This window comes from Ailuropoda melanoleuca, chromosome 9 (assembly GCF_002007445.2).
Source record: "Ailuropoda melanoleuca isolate Jingjing chromosome 9, ASM200744v2, whole genome shotgun sequence".
Taxonomy (NCBI): domain Eukaryota; kingdom Metazoa; phylum Chordata; class Mammalia; order Carnivora; family Ursidae; genus Ailuropoda; species Ailuropoda melanoleuca.
In genome coordinates, this window is record NC_048226.1 from 20,765,567 (window position 1) to 20,790,230 (window position 24,664).

Genomic DNA, 24,664 nt, shown 5'->3' on the forward strand with positions numbered 1-24,664 from the left:
TAAACGACGTACGCGTCGCCCCTGTGGGCCCCTCAAGAATACAAAACAGAAAGTTTAGAGAAAATTCAAAGGCGCTAGAACTGACCAATGGCCCAGTGAAAGTTCTCGTGCTGCCATTGGCTCCGGCAGGGGGTGGGTCCGGAACCTGTACTCCGCGGAACCTTCGCCTCCAGGGTCCAAGTTGCGCGTGGCGCGTCTTTGTGGTGCGGTTTCCGGGCGACCCTTTTCCTGTGCATGCGGCTCTGTCTCCCGAGTTGCAGACAGTAATGGCCCCGCGGGTCTGGCGTCGACGGACCCTGGAGCGGTGTCTGAAGGAGGTTGATAAAGCCACCGGCCAGCCAGAGTGCTTTCTCACGTAAGTGAACACGGCCCGGGTTCGGGGTGCGGCCCAGGTCTCACGTGGGCGCTGACTGCGGCCCCCAGCAGATTCTGGAGTAGGGGGAAGGTAAAGGGAAGCGTACATCTGTTTCCCCCAGATTTCAAATAGTTTACGCGCCCCTAGCCTATCAAAGAATTTTAAATTGTTAAATGCTGTACAGTCTAGATCTCCCAGTCGTGTGCTAACCAAACTAAGCTCAACTTACTAACGCCCAGAGGCTTCCATTGAGTCTTACGCGCCCCCCTACTCTTCACATACAGGTGCGCGCGCACTAGGTTGGTTGCTCTTTGTCCATCATGCTTCCAAACCACCCAGTGCTTAACTTACTTATCATACTTAATTGAAAGTATTAAATTTGTCTTTCTGCTCCCCGCAACGATGAGCTTCTTGAGAATTAGATTGTCTTTAATCTCTCTTCCCAACACAAGCTCTTTGTATTTTGTTGAAGGACTTAAAGTATGATCTATGAAAGTGTGACTCTCAGATTTGTGTTTCACACCCGACCTTTCCCTTGAGCGTCAGGTGCACAGCAGCTACAGCCATATACTCTCTCATAATCTCAGATTTCTTATGTCCAAAATGAACTGTTGTTTCTGTTTACTCTGTTATACTCTGCCCTCCCGGAAATCTTTTCCACATGCTCCCACCATCTGCCTTCCCTATCTCAGTAAATGGCATCTGTTTTTCAGTCATTCAGACATAACTAAGCTGCTTCTTTCATATCTTCCTTTTTCTCATTTCTGCCGCTAATTCATCAGCAAATTCTGTCGGTTCTCTCTTCAAACTATATTCTAAATTTGACTGCTTTTCACAGTATTTGCTGCTCTAACCCTTGCACAGTTGTTTATCAGTCTTTGCCTGGATGGCTGTGTCAGCCTAATCACTGTACTTTTGGTCCTTTTCCTCCATTGGCCATCTTTCCAAAGTGTAAATTATATCATTTTGCTCCTTTGCTCACAATCTTCTGATGGCTTGTCTTTACACTTAAAACAGCAAACTCTCACCTCTTAGCCCTGCATGATTCAGCTCCCATCTATCTCCCTGGCCTTCTGCCTCCTTCACCACACCCTAACCATGCTGGTATTCCTCAAACTCACCAAGCTCATTTCCATCTTGGGAAATTTGTTCTCACTGTTTTTTCTACTTGGAATATGTGTTTCCAGATCTTTGTAAGACTGTCTTGTATACAGGTCTCATTTCAGATGTCATATCTTCAGAGTTATTCTCTGAGTACTCTTGCCAAAGCATATGTTAACCATTTACTGACTGAATGGAGTGGCATATAATACAGCATTTATTATAGGAGCATTTAAGGCTAAGATTCACTGTATATCTTTAGGTAAAGAGGTGTGTAATAGTTTCACTGCCTAAAATCCATATAGCAGATTCACAGACTTAGTTATGTATTAATGTGGCTCCTCAGCAAGATAATACACTCTTATGGGCCAGAATCTATGCTTAAAATTGGATATTTCATTCAAATTTGATTTTGCACAAGAGTTGGGCTTCTTTTTCCTTTTAATTCACAGTGCTGTGAAATTATTGCCTATAATTATAAATCTCTTTAAACTTCCTCCCTGTGCTCCCTTAATAGGATTCAAGATGAATTGGCATCAAACTTCACTTCATTAACAAAAGTACTTTATGATTTTAATAAAATATTAGAGAATGACAGGATCCACGGAAGTCCATTAAAAAAACTGGTGATAGACAATTTTGATGATGAGCAGATTTGGCAGCAACTCGAATTGCAAAATGAACCAATTTTACAGTACTTCCAGAATGCAGTTAGTAAAACCATTAAAGATGAAGATATCAGTCTTCTTCCAGAGAACGAAGAGCAGGAGTGTGAAGAGCATGGCTCAGAGGTGGAGTCCGATGGTCAGGAGGCCCTCAAACAAGATCTGGAGGGGGAGGAAGTGGCTGACCCGAGTGGTGATGATCCTGAAGTGGATGAGAGAGCTAAAAACTTGAGCAAAGTTGATCTGAGGAAAAGTCCAGTTTTCAGTGATGAGGATTCTGATCTTGATTTTGATATCAGCAAATTGGAGCAACAGAGCAAGGTGCAAGACAAAGTGCCTAGGAAACCAAGAGAGAAGTCCATAGTAGATGATAAATTTTTCAAATTATCTGAAATGGAGACCTTTTTAGAAAACATGGAAAAGGAAGAGGAAAAAAAAGATCACGAGGAAGAGGAAGACATTGATTTTTTTGAAGATGTTAATTCTGATGAAGATGAGGGAGAACTGCTTGGAAGTCAAAAACCTAAAGTAAGGTTTTGGGGGAAGAGAGAAAGAGGACTTTCTACCTCCTTAAATTAGATTTTGTCCTATTTCTTGAGAAGAGGTTTAAAATACCTCAAAACTCACCAGGGCGTAAATGAAATATTTAGATCAGTTGAAAACAATGGACTAGAAAAATTAAACCAAAGCCCTTATTTCCTTATCACAGAATACTTGTTAGAAGTATTCAGAGTTTTCCTCAAACATATTCTCACTAAACACTAAAAATAATAATAGGGAGAGGAAAGCATTTGTATCTTTGGGCAGGGATATTTTGGAAGTAATTATAGTTAGAAGCTTTAGAGTTAGGAATGTTGTGCTGTGTCTTATCAGTTATAAATGAGTCTATCCTTCCTTCCAGTTTGATATATAGTCTAGTAGTTCTTTCCACGTATGTAATATGCATACACATATATGCATGATTTAATGTGTTCTTCTGTTCTTAATTGAAAGTTTGAAAAGTGTTTTTACTTTAGTCAGGTAAAAGTTCCAGAAACCTGAAATACAAAGACTTCTTTGATCCAGTTGAAAGTGATGAAGACCCAGGAGGTGTTCGTGATGAGGGACTGGGTTCAAATGAAGAAGAGGAAGAAATTGCTGACGAAGAAGGAGAAGAGAGCATTTCTGAAACGTGAGTATTTTGAATCATTTACATGGTGAACTAGAACCATCCAATTATATGTGTGTACTCATAGTTGTCAAATATGTTTGTCCTAAGAAGTTATATTTTCTAAGATCAGATAGTCTCAAGGTAGCCAGAAGAAAGTCTCTGAGTTTAAAGGGGCTTTAGAGATCATCTAATGAAGATAACTATCACTGGCAGTGGCAATCAAACCTTTATTACAAGGGGCTTTTATTTGCTTTTTTGTGCCAATAAAAATACCTTACTGTTATTATTGTGAGATACATTTGTATTATAGATTGAGGAATAATTTATTTTTTATATGTTGCACACTTTTTGTTCTATTTCACCTAAATATTACCTTCTGTTTCTTAATAACTGAATGACTGGAATTCTGACCATTTGTGTTAGGTACACAAAATATCTTCAATTACTAGAGAATTGGTTTTGTTTTCCTAATGAAAAATAGTGTATTATCCTTTCATAAGTGTTTTGGTATTATAGTGATGAAGATAATGACCTTGAAGAAAGTGAAGACAGTAAACAACGTAAAGAAACCTCGAAAAGAGTGACCTTTGCTTTGCCAGATGATGAGGAATGTGAGGATACAAATATCTTAAATGTACAGAAAGATTCTGATGAAGTTAAATCCTCTTTTGAAAAGAGACAGGAAAAGGTAAGAATTGGGAATTTAAGGAATTTTTTATATGTTTACCAGGACTGTGGGACTCACAGATAACTAATCTACTCTGTTGTTCTTGGTGGAATGCTTAATTACCCTTTAAAAAACAAAACAAAAATCTTGCTGCTACTCTCTACCAGACACTGTATAGAGATGCCCATGTGGAAGGTAGCTAACTTGCAAAATTCAGGGCTGATTTCCCAATCTGCCACTTTCGATTTATGTAAAAACCTGGTTTTTTCCTCTGTTCTTGGTTTCTTTATATTAATGGTTTTTTTTTTTTTTTAATTAGCTGTCCTGTGAACTCTTTGTAGCTGTTTCAGCTGCCTATAAGGATACTGCTTCTTTGAGATATTCTGTAGATGTCTCCACATTGTCTCAATGTTAATTAATACCATCTCAAACACATCTTCCAAAGTTGATAAAAATTGTTTTCTTATGATTATGATTTCAGACAAATTGAAGTGTTATTTGCAAGTAATAGATAAGCCTGGCCCCAGTTATTTGTCTTTACCATTTAACCACATTAAAATTACATCACACAATTAGAACTGAGAACAGGCAAATAATCAAATATATCAAGGATATCAAAAAAATTGTTAGAAAAAGAGAATCTGAATTAAATCCATGATTGTCAGATTGTTCCCAGAAGAGAGAAGATTTAAAGGAGGGAGTGGGGAAGCACTGGGAAAGAAAATGTGAAACTGCATTGAGTTAGTGTCCTAACCTCCCTGTGTCTTCTCAAAAAAAAAAAGAAAAGAAAGAAAGAAAAGCAGGTTTTTTTTTACTTGAGAATTATATCAAACTTTGAAGAAATACATAATGGAATGTTGTTTGATCAATTCCCACATATAAAGAATAAAGCTTCCAAACTTTTTTTCTTGTATATAATATGATACCCAAACCTGACATTAAAATGCTCACACACAGTTCCTTTTATGAACATTGATGTAAATATCTAAAATAACACAGCGAAAGACTAACAACACCACAACCAAATGGGCCTCATTTTCTTGATTAAGGATTAGAGAATCTATTAATGTAATTCTTGGTTGTAACAGAATAACAGAATAAGGAGAAAACCATATGGTTCTTTTCTTATATGTCAAAAAGACATTTGATGAAATTCAGTATCCATTCTTAATTTTCACTTGTAGTGAAATACAAACCCATGTAGCCAAAAGGTGCTGTCCTGCTCAGTGGTGAAATTCTAGAAATATCCCTCTAAATTAAAGAATAAGACAAAATGTCCGCAATTACCATTATCACTATTTTTTAACATCCTTGTAGAAGTGTTAGTGCAGCTACAAAAGAGAAGGATAAGAGGTAGGGAAAACTGAAATGAACGTTAATATTTGCAAAGGGTACTGGAAGAACCTAAGTAGATGAATTGAGAGCTGTTAGGAAAAATACAAGAATTTAGTAAAGGGGCTGAGGAGGCTGGCATTCCATACACTATAAAGTCACTGTAGATGTCTTTTTTTTTTTTTTTAATTTTATTTTATTATATTATGTTAATCACCATACAGTACATCCCCAGATTCCGATGTAAAGTTTGATGCTTCATTAGTTGCGTATAACACCCAGTGCACCATGCAATACGTGCCCTCCTTACTACCCATCACCAGTCTATCCCATTCCCCCACCCCCTCCCCTCTGAAGTCTTCAGTTTGTTTCTCATAGTCCATAGTCTCTCATGTTTCATTCCCCCTTCTGATTACCCCCCTTTTCTTTATCCCTTTCTTCCCCTACCGATCATCCTAGTTCTTATGTTCCATAGATGAGAGAAATCATATGATAATTGTCTTTCTCTGCTTGACTTATTTCACTTAGCATTATCTCCTCCAGTGCCGTCCATGTTGCAGCAAATGTTGAGAATTCGTTCTTTCTGATAGCTGAGTAATATTCCATTGTATATATGGACCACAGCTTCTTAATCCAGTCATCTGTTGAAGGGCATCTCGGCTCCTTCCATGATTTGGCTATTGTGGACAATGCAGCTATGAACATTGGGGTGCATATGGCCCTTCTCTTTACTACGTCTGTATCTTTGGGGTAAACACCCAGTAGTGCAATGGCTGGGTCATAGGGTAGTTCAATTTTTAACTTTTTAAGGGACCTCCACACTGTTTTCCAGAGTGGCTGTACCAACTTGCATTCCCACCAACAATGTAGGAGGGATCCCCTTTCTCCACATCCTCTCCAACAATTGTTGTTTCTTGCCTTGTCTATCTTTGCCATTCTAACTGGCGTAAGGTGGTATCTCAGTGTGGTTTTGATTTGAATTTCCCTGATGGCTAATGATTTTGAACATTTTTTCATGTGTCTGTTAGCCATTTGTATGTCTTCATTGGAAAAGTGTCTGTTCATATCTTCTGCCCATTTTATGATTTGTTTATTTGTTTCTCGTGTATTGAGTTTGAGAAGTTCTTTGTAGATCTTGGATACCAGTCCTTTATCTGTGGTGTCCTTTGCAAATATATTCTCCCATTCCGTGGGCTGTCTCTTAGTTTTTTTGACTGTTTCCTTGGCTGTGCAGAAGCTCTTTATCCTGATAAAGTCCCATAAGTTCATTTTATCTTTTATTTCTCTTGCCTTTGGCGATGTGTCGTGAAAAAGGTTGCTCTGGCCGATGTCATAGAAGTTGTTGCCTATGTTCTCCTCTAGAATTTTGATGGATTCCTGTCTCACATTGAGGTCTTTCATCCATTTGGAGTTTATTTTTGTGTATGGTGTGAGAGAGTGGTCAAGTTTCATTCTTTTGCATGTAGCTGTCCAATTTTCCCAGCACCATTTATTGAAGAGACTGTCTTTTTTCCACCGGATGTTTTTTCCTGCTTTATCAAAGATTAGTTGCCCAAAGAGCCGAGGGTCCATTTCTGGGTTCTCTATTCTGTTCCATTGGTCGATGTGTCTGTTTTTGTGCCAGTACCATGCTGTCTTTGTGATCACAGCTTTGTAGTACAGCTCGAAATCCGGCATTGTGATGCCCCCAGCTTTGTTTTTCCTTTTCAACAGTTCCTTGGAGATTCGGGGCCTTTTCTGGTTCCATACAAATTTAAGGACTATTTGTTCCAGTTCTTTGAAAAATGTCCTCGGTATTTTGATCGGGATAGCATTGAAAGTGTAGATTGCTCTGGGTAGTATGGACATTTTAACTATGTTAATTCTTCCAATCCATGAGCATGGAATATTTTTCCATCTTTTTATGTCTTCCTCAATATCTTTCAAAAGTGATCTATAGTTTCTAGGATATAGGTCCTTTACGTCTCTGGTTAAGTTAATTCCAAGGTAACGTATGGTTTTTGGTGTTATTGTAAATGGGATGGATTCCCTAATTTCTCTTTCTTCAGTCTCGTTATTCGTGTATAGAAATGCAACTGATTTCTGGGCATTGATTTTGTATCCTGCCACCTTACTGAATTGTTCTATAACTTCTAATAGTTTGGGAGTGGATTCCTTTGGGTTTTCCATATAGAGTATCATGTCATCTGCAAAGAGAGACAGTTTGACTTCTTCTTTGCCGATTTGGATACCTTTGATCCCTTTTTGTCTTCTGATTGCTGTTGCAAGGACTTCTAGTACTATGTTGAATAATAGTGGCGAGAGTGGGCATCCTTGTCGTGTTCCTGATCTTAAGGGAAAGGCTTCCAGCTTTTCCCCATTGAGAATAATGCTTGCAGTAGGCTTTTCATAGATGGCTTTTATGAGATTGAGAAATGTACCCTCTATTCCTACACTCTGAAGGGTTTTAATCAGGAAAGGATGCTGTATTTTGTCAAATGCTTTTTCTGCATCAATTGAGAGGATCATATGGTTCTTGAGTCTTTTCTTGTTGATATGATGTATCACATTGATTGATTTGCGAGTGTTGAACCATGCTTGCATCCCAGGTATGAATCCCACTTGGTCATGATGGATAATCCTTTTAATGTACTGTTGGATTCTATTAGCAAGGATCTTGTTGAGGATTTTGGCATCCATATTCATTAGAGAAATCGGTCTGTAATTCTCCTTTTTGAGGGGGTCTTTGCCTGGTTTGGGGATCAAGGTAATATTAGCCTCATAGAATGAGTTTGGTAGCTTTCCTTCTGTTTCTATTTTTTGAAATAGCTTTAGGAGAATAGGTATTATTTCTTCTTTGAATGTTTGGTAGAATTCCCCAGGAAAACCGTCTGGGCCTGGAGTTTTATTATTTGGAAGGTTGTTTATCACTGACTCAATTTCTTCATAGTTAATTGGCCTATTTAAGAAATCTATTTCTTCCTGTTTCAGTCTTGGTAGTTTATAGGTTTCCAGGAAGGCCTCCATCTCTTCCAGATTGTTTAGTTTTTTGGCATATAGCTGTTGATAAAAGTTTCTAATAATCCTTGCAATTTCAATGGTGCTGGTCGTGACCTCTCCCTTTTCAGTCATAATTTTAATAATCTCAGTCCTTTCTCTTTGTTTTTGGACAAGTTTTGCCAGTGGTCTGTCAATTTTATGGATTCTCTCAAAGAACCAGCTTCTAGTCCTGTTGATCTGCTGTACTGTGCTCCTGGTTTCTAATTCATTGATTTCTGCTCTAATCTTGGTCAACTCCTTCCTTGTCAGTGGGTTAGGCCTGTCCCTCTGTTGCTGTTCCAGTTTCTTGAGGTGAGAATATAGAAACTGCATTTTAGATTTTTCTATTCTTTTGAGTGAGGCTTGGATGGCTATGTATTTCCCCCTTAGGACTGCCTTTGCAGTATCCCATAGGTTTTGGACCGTTGTGTATTCATTCTCGTTGGTCTCCATAAATTGTTTAATTTGTTTTTTGATTTCCTGGTTTATCGAGTCATTCTTGAGCAGGATGGTTCTTAGCCTCCAAGTGTTTGAGTTTCTTCCAGGTTTTTCCTTGTGGTTGAGTTCCAATTTCAGAGCGTTGTGGTCTGAGAATATGCAGGGGATAATTTCAATCTTTTGGTATTGGCTGAGACCTGTTTTGTGTCCCAGAGCATGATCTATTCTTGAGAATGTTCCATGGGCATTTGAATAGAATGAGTATTCTTTGGTTCTGGGGTGTAGTGTTCTATATATATCTATGAGGTCCAACTCGTCGAGTATGGCATTCAAAGCCTTTGATTCTTTGCTTAGTTTTTGCCAGGGTGTTCTGTCTATTTCTGATAGTGGGGTGTTGAGGTCCCCTACTATTACTGTGTTCTTATCTATATGTCTCTTTATTTTGGTTAAGAGTTGGCTTGTGTATCTTGCTGCTCCCCTGTTGGGGGCATATATATTAATAATTGTCATATCCACTTGTTGAATACTTCCTTTAAGAATAATATAGTGCCCTTCTGTATCTCTCTCTATGGCCTCTAGTTTAAAATCCAGTCTATCTGATATGAGAATTGCTACTCCAGCTTTCTTTTGAGGTCCATTTGCGTGGAAGATGGTACTCCATCCCCTTACTCTAAGTCTGAATGCATCTTTGGGTTCAAAATGAGTCTCTTGTAGACAGCAAATGGATGGGTCATGTCTTTTTATCCAATCTGCAACCCTGTGGCGTTTTATGGGAGAGTTTAAGCCATTTAGATTGATAGAGATTATTGACAGATATGATTTTAATGATGCCATTTCTCTTTAAAGTCTTTGTATCGGTTGTGACTTGCTGCTCTGTATCACTCTTGGGGCCTTTTTACCTTTATAGAGCCCCCCTTAATATCTCCTGTAGGGCTGGTTTCGTGGTTACGAAATTGGTTAATGATTGGCGATTTTGGAACGTCTTTATTTCTCCATCAATTCTGAATGACAGCTTTGCTGGATAAAGGATCCTTGGCTGCATGTTTTTCTCTGAAAGAGCTTTAAAAATGCCCCCCCAAGCCTTTCTCTCATTCCAGGTCTCTGTAGACAGGTCTGACGTAATCCTGATACCTTTGCCTTGGTACGTGAGAAATTTCTTTGCCCTGGCCGCTTTCAATACTGTATCCTTGGATCTAATATTTGCGAATTGCACTATGACATGCCGTGGCGTAGGTTTGTCCTGGTTGAGCTTGGATGGGGTCCTCTCTGCCTCTTGGACACGAATGCTTGTTTCCCTTGCTAGATTAGGGAAGTTTTCAGCTACAATTTGTTCAAATATCTCTTCTAGACCTCTGTTTTTCTCCACCCCTTCAGGGATGCCGATGATTCTGACATTGGATCGTTTCATAGAGTCAGTAATCTCCCGTAATCTACATTCGTGGGCGTGGATTTTTTTAAGACCAGCTTCTATTTTCGTTTTTTCTTCTACTAACCCATCCTCCAATTCGCTAACGCGTTCCTCTGCCTCGGTGACCCTGGCCGTCAGAGCCTCTAGTTTTGACTGCATTTGGCTCATAGAATTTTTAATTTCTGTCAGATTCGCTCTCATTTCTGCCCTTAGGGATTCTATATTCTCAGCAACGCTTTCTCTGATGCTTTTTTCAAGTTTACTCATCATCTTGACCATTGTTGCTCTGAATTCCATTTCTGATAATTGGGATACATCCATATGTATTAATTCTGTGGCCGAGGCCAATTCTGTGGCAGAGGCCACAGACTCATTATCTTTTCTTTGCTGGGGGGGACTTCTCCTTCTCGTCATTCTGATGAAGAGAGATTGCAGGGTTGTCCAGAGCCCAAGTGTTGACTGGGACCCAGGCCGTGCGCCCTTGTTTTATAGAGATCTTAGGGATGTGGGCTTCTTCCTTAAAGAGTTTATTTATTTATTTGAGAGAGAGAGAGACAGTCAGCAAGAAAGGGAACCCAAGCAGAGGAGTGGGAGAGGAAGAAGCAGGTTCCCGGTGGAGAAGCCCGATGAAGGACTCCTTACGGAGCGTTGTGATCACACCCTAATCCGAAGACAGGTGCTTGGTGACTGCGCCACTCAGGCGCTCCGGGTTGTGGGCTTCTTGATTTTTCAGCCTGCCTTCTGGGGGAGGGGCCTGCCTGCAGGTACTCAGAAAACCCTGTTTGGGTAGAGTCTCTGTGTCCCTTGCGAGGGGGGATGGGGATGGGCACCCTGTGAGCCGGTATTTCCGGGCTTTTGTTCTCTGGCGGCTTTCCCTGGCGGTTTGCTATGCCTCTTCTGAGAGAGCAGCAGCGGCTGAAATTCAGCCTCTGTCTCAGAACAGAGGGATCGCGGATCGTTCTCCACTGATGTTCTGGCCACTTTAACTCTGTTTCTGTTGGTGCTGCTCAACCCTGCAGCATCCCGGGCTGTGCGCCCCACACCCGGCGTCCCAGCCCTCACTTCCAGGGCCGGCACGTCTCTGTCCTTTGTGTTTCCAACCCCGCCCGCCGCCAGCCGCCCCGCGCGGGCTCCCGGAGCTCCCCGTCTCAGTCTGGTGTCTCACGGGTGCTGACCGCGAGTCCGCCTGCTCCCCCGTGCAGGTGGCCCTCCAGCCGCCAGCCGCCCCGCGGACGCTCCCGGAGCTCCCGGTCTCAGCCTCGATCCAGTGAGCACACCGGAGCTCCGGAGCTCCGTGAGATGCTTGGTGGTGCACGCTCCCGGCTCACGGACTCAGTCTGCCGTTTCCAGAGTGCGGGTCCGCGGTCCGCCCGCTCCCCGGTGCAGGTGGCCCGCCAGCCGCCCTGCGCGCGCGCTCCTGGAGCTCGCGTTCTAAGTCTGTTGTCTCGCGGGTGCCGTCCGCGAGTCCGCCTGCTCCCCCGTGCAGGTGGCCCGCCAACCGCCAGCCGTCCCGCGTGCGCTCCCGGAGCTCCCTTCTCAGCCTGCTGTCTCAAGTGTGCGGGTCCGCGGTCTGTCCGCTCCCCCTTGTAGGTGGCTACCGCTTCCCGGCGCCCTGACACGGCGGCTCCCTCCCCCTTCTGTTTAGCTTCCGATATCTGTGCGCGGTTTCACGGCTCCCCGCTTCGTACCTCGATACTCAGCGCTGGAGATGTTCATTTGTAGAGATCCAGATGTATCTTCCTGCGTCTCAGGCTGATTCCGTGGATATTCCTGCTGGTCTGGTACCTATCCAGCTCAACTCAGGGGACCGGCTGAAAAAGGGGTCCCCTACTCCTCTGCCATCTTAACCTCCTCACTGTAGATGTCTTTTAGTAGTTAGAGATAATTTGGATTTGGGAGTGTGGGGTGAAAAGAGGCTTCTTCAGTTAGTAATGTTCTAATGAAGAAATTAATCTTGCAGTGCTGTAATAATTAAAATTGATAGTGGCTTCTGAATAGATAGACCATTAGACTAGAATAGAGCCCAGAAATCTACCCAGATTCTGCTGGGGGAATTCAGTGTATTATAAACATGGCATTTCAAATCAGGGAGGGAAAGAGGAGGGTCATCTGCAGCTCCTCACCCACTTCTGGTGTCAGCAATAGGAGGTCACTGTTCGCTTAGAAATAAAACAGTGGCAAGAACCAAACAAATGTATTGAGGAATAATGCGTTTCTTGTTTTTGTGCTTGTAAAGATGTAAGTTGCTTTTATTTAGCATTAAGCCTGATTTTGTTTCCTAAATGTGTAATTTTTGTCTTTTTCTTAGATGAATGAAAAAATTGCATCTTTAGAAAAAGAGTTGTTGGAAAAAAAACCTTGGCAGCTTCAAGGGGAAGTGACAGCTCAAAAGCGCCCAGAGAACAGCCTCCTAGAGGAGACTCTGCACTTTGACCATGCAGTCCGCATGGGTACGTGAGCCTGCTGGGCTCCTGCAAGTTGTGTGTTTCCACGCTTTTTCTACGGTTCTAATTCATAGAGAAGAAGTTTTATTTATTTCCCCCCAACTTTTTATTTTAAAAACTTTAAAAAGTGTACAGAAAAGTTGAAAAAATAGTACAGCAAACATAGAGATGCCGTTCAGCTAGATTCACAGGTTAACATTTTGGCATATTTGCTTTCCCTGCATTGTGTATGTATGTGATCGAGTGTGTGTACTTTCTTCCTCAGAATCACTTACCAATATCATGACACTTCACTCCCAAGTACTTTTACATCTATCTTCTAAGAAATAGGACATTTTCTTACATAGCCACAGTACTATTAATTCACCCAGGAGTTACTGCTATGCTAATTAGCGCCTACAGGGACTGGTCTAGTTTATATCTACCTAATGAGTACATGTTATATTTTCTTTAGCACCTGTGATTACAGAGGAAACCACCCTTCAACTGGAAGATATCATTAAGCAGAGGATAAGAGATCAGGTCAGTAAGAATGAAATTTAACTTAATTTAAAATTCACTGGAATTTTTAGAAATAATATGAGACTGTTTTGGGACCATCACTCTTCTTTGTTTTCATAGAAATTTTGTTTTTTATCAATTTTTCATTTAAAGCCCTAAATCTACCCTGAAGTCTACTACTAAGTCTACACTGTCCTCATCTTCTATTGCTTTTGTTGTGTGAGACTCTGCCTTTCACTAGTGCTCTGGAAAGAAGGGCAGTTGTGCCTGAGGAGAAGGGGTAGCCAGAGCCACTGCCGATCTTCCTTGCCCCTTGTTCACCTGTCTGGTGGTGCCCGGTGAAGCTGGTGGAGGGTGACAGGTATGAGGACTAGTTCTGACCTGATGTGGTCATACTTGGGACCCTTCATTTAGGCACAGTATCTGCTGGGACAGATAAAGGGTTTTTTTCAAATGTTAAAAACCTAGCAAAGTTTTTGTTTAAGAATTGATCTTAGATCCCTAGAGCAACCACTTAAAAAGTATAGAAAGATAATCAAAAACGCAATTGATATATTAAAATCGGATACTGAAAAATAACCCCAAATGGGGAAGGAAAGGATGCATGTGATGATGGAGGTTTGAGAAACCCCATGGTTTGCTGTCTGCAAGCAGAAAACCAGGAATGCCATGTCCCGAGACCTGAGAACCAGGGGAGCTGGTGATACAAGTTCCAATCCAAGTCCAAAGGTCTGAAAACTAGAGGCACTGATGTCCAGGGGCGGGAGAAGATGGATGTCCCAGCTCAATCAGAGCAGAATCACCCTTCTTCCCACTTTTTGTTCTGTTTGGGCCCTCAGTGGGTTGGATAATGTCTACCCACACTAGTGAAGGCATCTTTACTCAGTCTACTAATTCAGATACTGATCACTTCCGGAGACATCCACACAGACATACTCAGATATAATATTTTACCATCTATCTGGGCATCCCTTCGCTCAGTAAATTGACACATGAAATTAACTGTCACAATGGGCAACTGGGAATGCACCTGCGGGGGACCCCTGAAGATCTATGTAGAATATGTCTCAGGTTTACCCCACCAGGGATGGGTCTGCTGGAATATTTATGCACTAAACTCAGTCCTTAACTGGTTGAGAGCTGCCTCTGGAGGTGTTAAGTCCTAGACACCTCAGAGCTCTCTTGAGCACAGGTAGGCAAGATCCCCTAGCCTTCCAGAAAACCCATAGGGTAAGAAGCAGAGTCCCAGCTTGAAATGGGAAGCTGTCAGCATCTACAGACATGGGAATAGTTCTTGCAGCTACAGGTGAACTCAGAGATGGGCCAGGGGATGTGAAGCAGGGCATCTACACAGTCTGCTACACAGGTGTTCAATAATATTAGTCACATTAAAAAAAAAGGAATTGATCTTACTTTGTAAACTTAGAATAAGACTGGACATATGACATGTACAATAAGGGATGGCTTTAAAATGTGTATAATGTTTCCTCAAAATAGGAAGAGTTTGAAGGGTAGGTACTATATGTAGATTGTCCTTAAATTTGAAATGCAACAGGACAAACTCTTAATTGTTGACTTTTAAACAAACCATGATGAGGAGATGGGGAATTAAAGTTGGTAACCAGGAGAAAGATGCATTTAAAACAAAAAAAGGAAACTTAAGTAATGCTCTCTTTGCTTTTCATAATACTTATTTTTTGTGACTTGAATAGTCATTTTGCAGGTTGAAATTAATTACTTTTTGCTATCATTTGCTTACTCTGGACTGGCCATAAATATTCCAGGGGAAGAGTCTTAAGTGAGCCTGGAATGAAATGATAGATTTATGTTCCTTCCAACTTTGATATTGCAGGCTTGGGATGATGTAGTACGTAAAGAAAGACCTAAAGAGGATGCATATGAATATAAAAAACGTTTAACATTAGACCATGAGAAGAGCAAATTGAGCCTTGCTGAAATTTATGAGCAGGAGTACATCAAACTCAACCAGGTAAGGAAGCCCAGAAGGCAAAGCCATCGTTATTAAAAAAAAAAAAAAAAAAAAAAAGAGAAGTAGATATTCAGCTCTGCTGGTTCCACCCCGATGGCTGAAATTCATGAAATAAATCTTGAGCTCTTGGTTCACCTCATTTAAATTTGAAACAGTATGGTAGGAGTAGAGGGGTTATAATATTGCCACTGAACGCGAGCGGGTAGAAGAGCTTGTTTTGCAATTATTCATTGGTCGTCTGATCGTTCCACAGCTAATTAACTTTCCAGCTACTATTATAGTAGTCCTACAATTTTAAAATCAGTTCTCATTCATACTTTAGAAGTTATCGATAGAACATTATCTGTGAAATTCATTCAGATTTTTGGTCTGGTGGGGTATTTGGTTTTTGATTCTTGTTTCTTTTCACTTAGATTCTTAAAAAAAATACCTGGTTAAGTAGGACGAAGTTGTATTTCCAGTAATACTGTATTACCAATATAGTGATTGAATTATTCCTTCACACTTGATTTATTGAGAATGTGGTCAGTATGTGCTTGGGGATGAGATGGTGTTTTTATTTGCAAAAGCCATTTAGGATTCCTGCCAGATTTGATTAATTAATGTCACTTTAGCAGCAATAGCAATCAGTGCCCTTGATGCCACTGTTAAGTTGAAGATTTGGAAAGATTTGAATTAAGTCTTCCTGGCTGCTTTGCAACCCAAAGTGGTAGTTGAAGGAACATGTTATTGAACATTGCTTGGCTACTTAGAGGATTCAGTAAACACAGAAAACGTTTTATAACCGTGAGAGTTAAAAATTAAATATGTAATGCGAGAGCTGTACGAACTCTGTAAATACTAGTTTCATTTATGTCTCAGAATTCAGCAGCCAGTCCACAAGTTTTTGAGTATGGACTCAATTTAGGCTAATTCTAGACCCATTCCATTAAGAGTTCGTCTGGGGATGTTGATGAGTATTTTCCAAAGTTTGGCATCCATCCTAGAGGTAATAAGCAAGGTGATGGTACATAGCACATGAATGAACTTTAGTTTTATATGTACGATTTCACAGCCATTACTATTTGGGATGAGGCAAACAACATGTTCAGGATAAAAAAATGAGTTAAGATAAAGAAGGAGTGGCAAATGCTTAGATGTGGCCAAAAGTGGGCACTGATGACAGACATTGGAAACAGACCCCGATGGCATCAGGGTCGTGGAGGCAAGGAGCCGGTCGCTTCCCCATTCTGGTGTGTTTTGTTTTGTTTTGTTATGCTTTAATAAAAAAAAAAAAAAAAGTCTTAGCCTTTTAGAATAAACGTTATGGGCAGTGGGGAAAGGGAATTGTGAGCATTTGGGTTGTTTCTACCTTTTGGCAGTTGGGAATAGTGCTACTCTGAACAGATCTTTACATATATTTGTTTGGAATCTCTTTTTCCATTCTCCTGGGTATTTACCTAAGGATGGAATTGCTGGGTCATATGGCAGTTCTGTTTAACTTTTTGAGGAGCTGCCTCATTCATTTCCATTGTGACTGCACCCTTTACATCGTCACCAACAGTGCACAGCGGTTCCAGTTCCTCAACATCCAACTCTTGTTACCCAGCTCCCCTTTCTTTTAATGAGAGCCGTCTGAGTGGGAGTGGCTTAGTTCTTGACAGAAGTAAATACCAAGGGAATTAAATTGTAAGTTCTGAATCATAGGGGGAGGGGTTGCTGCAGCTCCTAAGGTGCACGCCACGTTGCTTCTTTGGCTGCTGCTGGCACCGTTATCATCTTGATGACTTTGATTCTGCCTTGTAATGTGTCTTTGAAGCTGAAGCCTTGATGAGAAATGGGGGCATACCCTATTGACCCTTGTGTTTTGTCCTGTGATGTGTACTAAGCTGCTCAATCTGATGTTGTTGAACTTATTTCCTAAGCAAAAAACAGCAGAAGAAGAAAATCCAGAGCACAAAGAAATTCAGAAGATGATGGATTCCCTCTTCTTAAAATTGGATGCCCTCTCAAACTTTCACTTCATTCCTAAACCAGTAAGTGTGTTAACAAATCTGTGTGTAGTCAGAGCATATGTGACCTTAATTCCTCTGAGATTCTGTGAGGCTAGCTCTTTGTTTGTTTTTAGGATACAGACCTGTAGGAATTTCTAGTCCTGGACAGTTCTGGCTTCCTCTGCTGATCCAACCTGATCTCCGAATGGGCCCTTGCCAGACCTAAAGTCTTAGCCATGGGGTCTCTTCATTTCTTACTCTTTCTTGTTATTCAGCCTTCAGTTGTATTTTCATCCTGTGGTTGGTCTGAAGACCTGTGATGTCTGTATCTGATATTTTCTGAATACCTGCTATTTGCCATATTAAGTCCTTTATGTATATTAACCCCTTTTCCCCAGTTTTATTGGGACATAATTGACATTTAACACTGCGTAAGTTCAAGATGTACAACAGTGGTCTGATATATGGGTTCCCCCACCATCAGAAAGCAAACTATTCTTATAAAACCTTTCAGAAACCTAAATGGGGTAAAGCAAAGAAGCAATTACCATTAATTAAATGGAAAATTTTTTGACCTTTTTCAGACCCCAAAAATAACCTGTCCTAGGCTTTCCTGATACTTTAGGACCATCTCGTAAATGGATGCACAAGTAAATTGAGATAAAGCACAGATGCTCACAGACACCGTTTAAAGCTATGGTGGCTTGATGCTGAGATACCGAGTATAGTTCCTGAGGAAGGCTGGGCAGGGCCACTTGCTACAGAACAGATGCTGAATGCTATTTTTGTTTTCACTTATTTTATAAAAGTGAAAATTCTTTTCAGATTTCTGTCAGTTAGCAAAAAACAGGTAGTAATGTAGGTCTTTTGTAAAAGCAAAGTGGCCTAGCATTAACTTTTGAAAGGCATGGCATACCTGCCTCTGTGTATTGGGGAATGATTACCACAGTAAGTTTAGTTAATATTCATCACCCCATATAGTTGGAGTTTTCTTTTTATGGTGAGAGCTTTTAAGATCTACTTTCTTAGCAACTTTGAAATACACAATACAATACTGTTAACTGTAGTCATCCTGCTGTTTTAAAGCACAGAAAATTTTATTAAAGTACACTCCAAGGGAGGAGCGGGCCAGTCAAGAGACACAAAGGGCCAAGAAACTCTGGGGTGTGGGCTTATGTCATTTTTTTTCTTTTCTGAGGGTCCTAGGGTGGCAACATTTGAGTGACAGGTCTGGATTATATAATAATTAGCCACCTATTCATGTCCTTTCCCAAGATGTATTCTAAGTGCCTGCAAGAGTGGGCAACTGCAACATTTCTATTCTAGAGACATAGGTCAAATAGGGACAAATAGCTGCTTTCTGCATTAGTGCAATAAGCACAACAAACCTAACTCTTACTCTGCTGGGATGTTGCAACCCCAAACCTACTGCTAGATGGGTAGAATGTGGTGGTCCCTGGGCGGCGCTCTCTGGCAGGGCATCTAAAGTCTATCCTCCTGTCGCTCATGCCTAATTTCCTGCCTAATAAGATCACACAGTATATGTCTTTTTCTGTTTGACTTACCTCATTTAGCATAACATCTCAGGGTCCATCAGTATTGTCACAAATGGCTGGATTTCCTTCTTTTTATGGTAAATGGTATTCCAGTTTGTGTGTGCATATGTGTTTGTGTGTATTTATATATGTACCATATTATCTTTATTCTTTCATCTGTTGATGGACACTTCTGTTGTTTCCATGACTTGGCTATTATAAATAATGCTGCAATGATCATGGGGGTGTAGATATCTCTTTTAGCCAGACAGGGGCACTAGCTTGGCTCTACAGATGGGCAAGGCTGATGGCTGGGATCTCTTACTTGGGCACTCCTGCGAGGAGGCACATGGTCTGCCAAGATCCAAGCACTGGTTGCTAGAAGCCCTGCCCTTGTTCTTCATCCCAATCTGATCCTCAGTGGTCAAGCCCCACAGATTCCCTCCATGATCCCCATGACACAGGTGTGATTGGGTCTGCCCAGAAGCATCCTGCAGTGCTGGGGAGCTGGAAGGCTACCTTGGGCTCTCTTCCACTGGAGAAACCATAGGCCAGGTCTCTGTCAATGGGGCGCTGTTCTGGCCTGGGAGAGGGATGATATGGTGAAAATGTAGCCTCTTCTACCCTTCTAATGTGGTCCTTCTCAAGTCTCTGTGGTCCGGAGGGTTGCTTCAACCTTACCTTGGGTTCTGGGATTTTCCCAGTGCTATCTCAACTATGGATAGTTGCTTTAGTTGGTCTTGTGAGGAGGACTAAAGTTGGGATCGACCAGTGTTGCCATCTTGATGATGGTAGTGGCCTGCTCATTAACTCTTCATCCACAAAACACTGAAGCAGGTATTACTCTTTCTGTTTTGCAGATGAGGAAACCAAGGCTTAGGAGATTGGGCGGGTTGGATATAACTGTGGGTCCATGTTCTCCTGTTGCATCACACTCCTGCACCAGGCCCAGACCTCCAGTGATCTCCCTGTCTGTCTGTCTGTCTGACTCCCACCACGCTTGGCCCGGTATGCCTCTGTACTTTTTAGAGCTTCCTTTCCTTCTCACTGTTCCCTGTGAACCCATAAAACATGCTGTGCCATCCTTTTGGTACTTGCTCGCCTATTGCCCCTTTGTGTCCCTTGTGTTTTCTAGAAATGAGGTGTCATGAATCTCAGGGACTAGTCTAGAAGTCAGAAACCTGAATTTGATTCTGCCCCTAACTAGCTTTGTGAATTAGGGAAATTGCTTCACCTTTCATCTTACAGAAGAGGTAATCACCAAAATCCTTCTGATTCTTTGATGGTTAGGTGTTTTGTCCTGTGTGAGTATCTTGTCTTCTCAGACAATCAGCATTTATCACCTGCTTTTTTTTTGGTTTTGGTTAATCACATGTAATTTATATGACAGTAAGTTTTTGGTGGCAGGAGCCATCTTTAGTTACCAAAGTGCCTAGTGTGGGCTGTGTAATGGATGAAGAAAAGAGGAATTCTCAACCCCTCTTGGCCAGCAGGTCTTACTGTGAAAAAGTCACTGATGTGAAGAACATGATCCCTTCCTGTGCCTTACAAGGCCCCACATGGTCTGGCTTCCTCTCTCCCCCCAGCGACATGGTCTCCTTGCAGTGCCTTCAGTGGACAGAGTGCCCCCTTCCTCATACCTTCCTGCTGGGCTCTCCTCTGCCTGTTAGGCTGCACTTCCTTCTTTCCATGGCTGGCTCCTTCCTACCTCTGGGGTGTCAGGCTGAATGCCATGTCCCTCTTCCCTGCATTCATTTCCCTCATAGCACTGTGATCGCCATTGGTCAATTACTGATCGTTCTCTACTTGTTTCCAAGCCAGCACAAGTGTGTTTTGTTCACTACCATTTCCCTGCTATGTCCATCACACTAACACGGAGCCTGACATGGGGAAGTACTCAGACCTTCCTTGGAACCTTGGGAATTGAAGAAGGAGGGAATATATTTGGGCCTACATGCCCCAGTTTGAAAGCCTTTCTTATTCCTCTTCAGAAATGTAGAATTTTTGGTGCAGGTTCCCCTTAATGTGAACTTTTTTCATATTCAGTTTCATATTTCACGATCTCCATAAACCTTGTTGACCAGTCATCATTTTGTTGTTGTTATTTTCTGGGCTATCTCCCATTTTCTTTGTATTTCTCTTTAAATTGTAGAATGGAACATGATGTTCCTAATAAATAAGTGATCAGTGGTCCAATGGAACAAATTATTTCTTTCACACTCTGACATTTTTTTCTGTTAGAATCCAGGATCCTGTTGTGTGTATGACTTATTTTTGTTCTCTCTGAAATTTCCTGGGGCACACATCTGCTAGTTGATTGGCATATGGCCAGACTACGGTAAGAAAAGGGATGTGTGAAGGAATCAGTGACGCTGTCTGCAGTAGAGCCCCTCTCCCCTCAGTCCTGTGTTCTCTCCAGGGCACCTGCTGTGTCCCCCACTTCTATCTTTTACTCCACTCTAGTGACAGAGTCCCTGTCCCCTGGTGCTCCTCAGAGATGTACAAGAATTAGATGTAAAGAGCATTAGTGTAAGTGTTGGGTAAATAATCACTAGTGTCCTGCTATTATATTATCATGGACAGTATGAAGCTTGTTTTCATTTCTCTCTTTCCTGGGCATTTCTTTCCCAAAAGAAGCTCTTCAGTTAACATTACATTTTATAACATTACATAACATTTCTCCTTTTTATAGCTAATAGGTTTGATTTATTTCAGTACTGTTTTAGTTTTCCAAAGCAGTTCTGTATTATCTCACATTTGTTTATAAAACTATGTTTTCAGTAGCTGGAAGATGAGAAATTTATCAAGTAGACTATTTTGACTCTTGTTTAATAAGCATTTTTCCTTGCATCTTTTTCTATATATTTCTTATAGCTGGTCTTTTTTTTTTTTATAACCAAAGACAGGATAATATTCACAAAAATCAATGGATTTTATTTAACATTAGATAGGATTGTTGGAAAATGTCCACATCCGTGGCAGATGAGAATAATTTGTGTAATAGGCGAAAGAAGTGGTGTTTGAATACGGCAGAAATGTCCTGCAAAAGTGTAGAAAAAAGTGTTCTTGGTTCATCAGTGAGACAGAGAAGACCCCAAAGTACTCAGGTATCAAAAGATTCCTCAAGCAGCCCATGCTGCCCACCTACAGTACTGCCATCATTCCAGTTAGCTTCAGATTTTTGCTATCATCGAACTTTGCATCAGAATCCGGGGATGTACTGTCGCACATTTTAAATAATCTCCATAAAGTATTTTATTTTTTTAAGACCTAGGAGACCTTTTTTTTTTTAAGATTAATTTATTTATATGAGAGTAAGTGAGTGGGGGGAGGGGCAGAGAGAATCTACAAGCCGACTCCACACAGAGCACTGAGCCCTATGTGGCGCTCAATCTCATGACTCATGCAATCATGACCTGAGCCAAAACTGAGTCAGACTTTTAACCAAGTCAGACTTTGAACCGACTGAACCACCCAGGCACCCCTCCATAAAGTATTTTATGTATTATGCTTTAAATTAATAGGTTCACACCTTAACAATAGAGAACAAACAGGGTTGCTGGAGGGGAGGTGGGTGGGGGATGGGCTAAATGGGTGATGGGGATTAAGGAGGGCACTTGTGATAAGCACCCGTGTTGTATGTAAGTGATGAACCGCTACATAAAAATAATAATAGTAGAGTCAATTTTAAAGGATATTAAGAAAAATGAATAGGTTCAAAATATAAATATTTTGTTAGAACTATTTCTGACTTCCTCTTCAACATATTGTCTCTTTTCTAGCCTGTTCCAGAGATTAAAGTTGTGTCAAATCTGCCAGCCATAACCATGGAGGAGGTAGCCCCAGTGAGCGTGAGTGACGCAGCTCTCTTGGCCCCGGAGGAAGTCAAGGTAGGAAACCAGTGTTGAAACATTTAGGGTTTTTTTTGTTGTTGTTGTTTTTTGTTTTTTTTTTTTAAATAAATTAGTTGTTTATAGCTAGATCTCTACTCAGGGTCATTATCCTGGAGTTTGTAGCTTTTATTCTAATGTATCAGCAGTTTCTAAGTATAATCAAACTAATAGTATTACATAGTATTCAAACATCAGTCTTCTATAATCAGATATTATGAGGTACAGGTATAAGAATTACTTTATAAAATCTTCTTGTAAATATGTGATGTCTGTATCTTGTTATAATCCAATTTGAATACTAGCAGTGATGTTGGGTTGAAGTAAATGGTTTATGTTGCTCATATACTAGCAGTCCTTTAATATCAGCATTTTCCCCCATTACGTATCCATTTAATGCTTATTAGTAATGGAATTGGTGTCTAGAATAGAACATTTGGATTATTAGAAGATGGATGTAACCAAATGGAGGCAGTCCCTGGCTCATGAACATTGAAGCTCATGCATTGTACAGGAATGATGGTTTCTGCCAGGTCTCGTCTTCATGGCTGGCCTGGCAGCGTGGCTCTTTGTCCCTCTGCACTTGCTTTGCTGCACCCACACCCACCCCTTCAGGACCTCTGCCACCTCTACAGGTGACGGTGCTGGCAGGATAGGCTGGCAGCTGGGGAGAAAAGAGAGGACGTTGATCCTCCCTGGATAGATGTTTCCCTTCCATGTCTGGGAGTCCCTCCTGCCAGCCAGTGGCTGTCCTCGGCAGCTTAGCACTGAGGTTGTCCCTGAAGCCCATCTGGAGTCTTAAGTGCTGTAGGGGGCTTGCTTCTGGCACTGTCAGTGTGATAATCCAGCTCTCCAGGCTGCCTTTGGCGATGTAGTTTGGAAGCTGAACTGCTGCTGTAAGAGTCTGCTTTGTCAAAGGATGTATTCCAGGTCTTAAAGAGCTGAGCTCCCAAAGCTCTGTGGGGTGCAGATAGGTACTGTGTACTCAGCTCTTGGTGGTAGGTACAGCCCATTGGCCACACTCTGTGAAATTGCTGCTCTTCCCATTTCCTGAGTTGTGTTAAGTTGGATTAACTAGTATACTGGTGGTTACTTTCAATAGGAAAAAAATAAAGCTGGAGACATAAAAACAGCTGCTGAAAAAACAGCTACAGACAAGAAACGAGAACGAAGGAAAAAGAAATATCAGAAGCATATGAAACTAAAAGAGAAGGAAAAGCGGAGAAAACTGCTTGAAAAGAACAACCCAGACCAAGCGGGGAAATACACGAAGGCCGTAGCTTCAGAGAAGTTAAAACAGTTGACCAAAACGGGCAAAGCATCGCTACTAAAGGTAAGAATGAAGGAAAGAAAATCACTGCAGGGGGCCCTTGTGGGGAAGGGCGTGGTAAGCAGTAGGTGACATCTGCTCCACTGAGTGTCTGAGGCTGCTGGTGCCTGGCTGGAGTAACAGCCTGAAACTCTGTGCCCTCACGGCACCTGGGGTCTGGCAGCGTTGTCTTCCGCTCCCTCCTCCCTTCAATTACAAGAATATTGCAGCAGCGTAGAACGCATATAATACCTCTGTGTTAACTGGTGTGATTTTTCATAGTTTCTTCTCAATTGCTGGATTTTTATACTTTTGTACACTGTTGTAATCATTTGGCTGTTTTTACTTACAAGCACATTTTATAGCATGAATGTGTTATTATTTTTAATTGCAGGATGAAGGTAAAGACAAAGCCTTAAAGTCATCTCAAGCATTCTTTTCCAAATTACAAGATCAAGTAAAAATGCAAATCAGCGATGCAAAGAAAACAGAAAAGAAAAAGAAGAAAAGACAGGATATTTCTGTTCATAAATTAAAGCTGTAATATATTTTGAATATAATGTAAATATTAATGTGTAAGCTTATATTCTGTCATAGTTCTCTTTTATAATAAATTTTTTGACAACTTTTCTTTGCATAGATGGCAGATATTTGAGAATTCCTCATTTTGAAAAGACAGACTCCAGACTGTCATTGGAAAGCCCCAAGTTGCTTCCTCTGAGAAGCCGGACTAAGCCCATGGCCCTTCCCACACTGTGTCCTCACTGGGGCAGGTGAAGGCCAGCTCAGGCAGTGGTCAGTGAGCAGGACCTGGCCTGCAAGCTGACCAGGGTCCAGGAGCCAGCCATCCCTGTCACAAGCAGCTGTCTACAGCAGGGGTCCTCATTC

The 24,664-nt window shown here is 41.3% G+C and overlaps 1 protein-coding gene across 1 annotated transcript; it reads left to right on the top strand.

Moving 5' to 3' along the window:
- Positions 1-70: 70 nt before the first annotated feature.
- MPHOSPH10 (M-phase phosphoprotein 10) lies at positions 71-24,405 on the top strand. The gene is made up of 11 exons (XM_002924117.4): positions 71-355; positions 1,974-2,649; positions 3,138-3,292; positions 3,788-3,959; positions 12,443-12,584; positions 13,033-13,100; positions 14,932-15,069; positions 16,974-17,084; positions 22,360-22,467; positions 23,570-23,800; positions 24,171-24,405. The coding sequence occupies exons 1-11, from the start codon at positions 267-269 to the stop codon at positions 24,318-24,320; spliced, it is 2,040 nt and encodes a 679-aa protein (XP_002924163.1). The 5' UTR covers positions 71-266; the 3' UTR covers positions 24,321-24,405.
- The last annotated feature ends 259 nt before the right edge of the window (positions 24,406-24,664 follow it).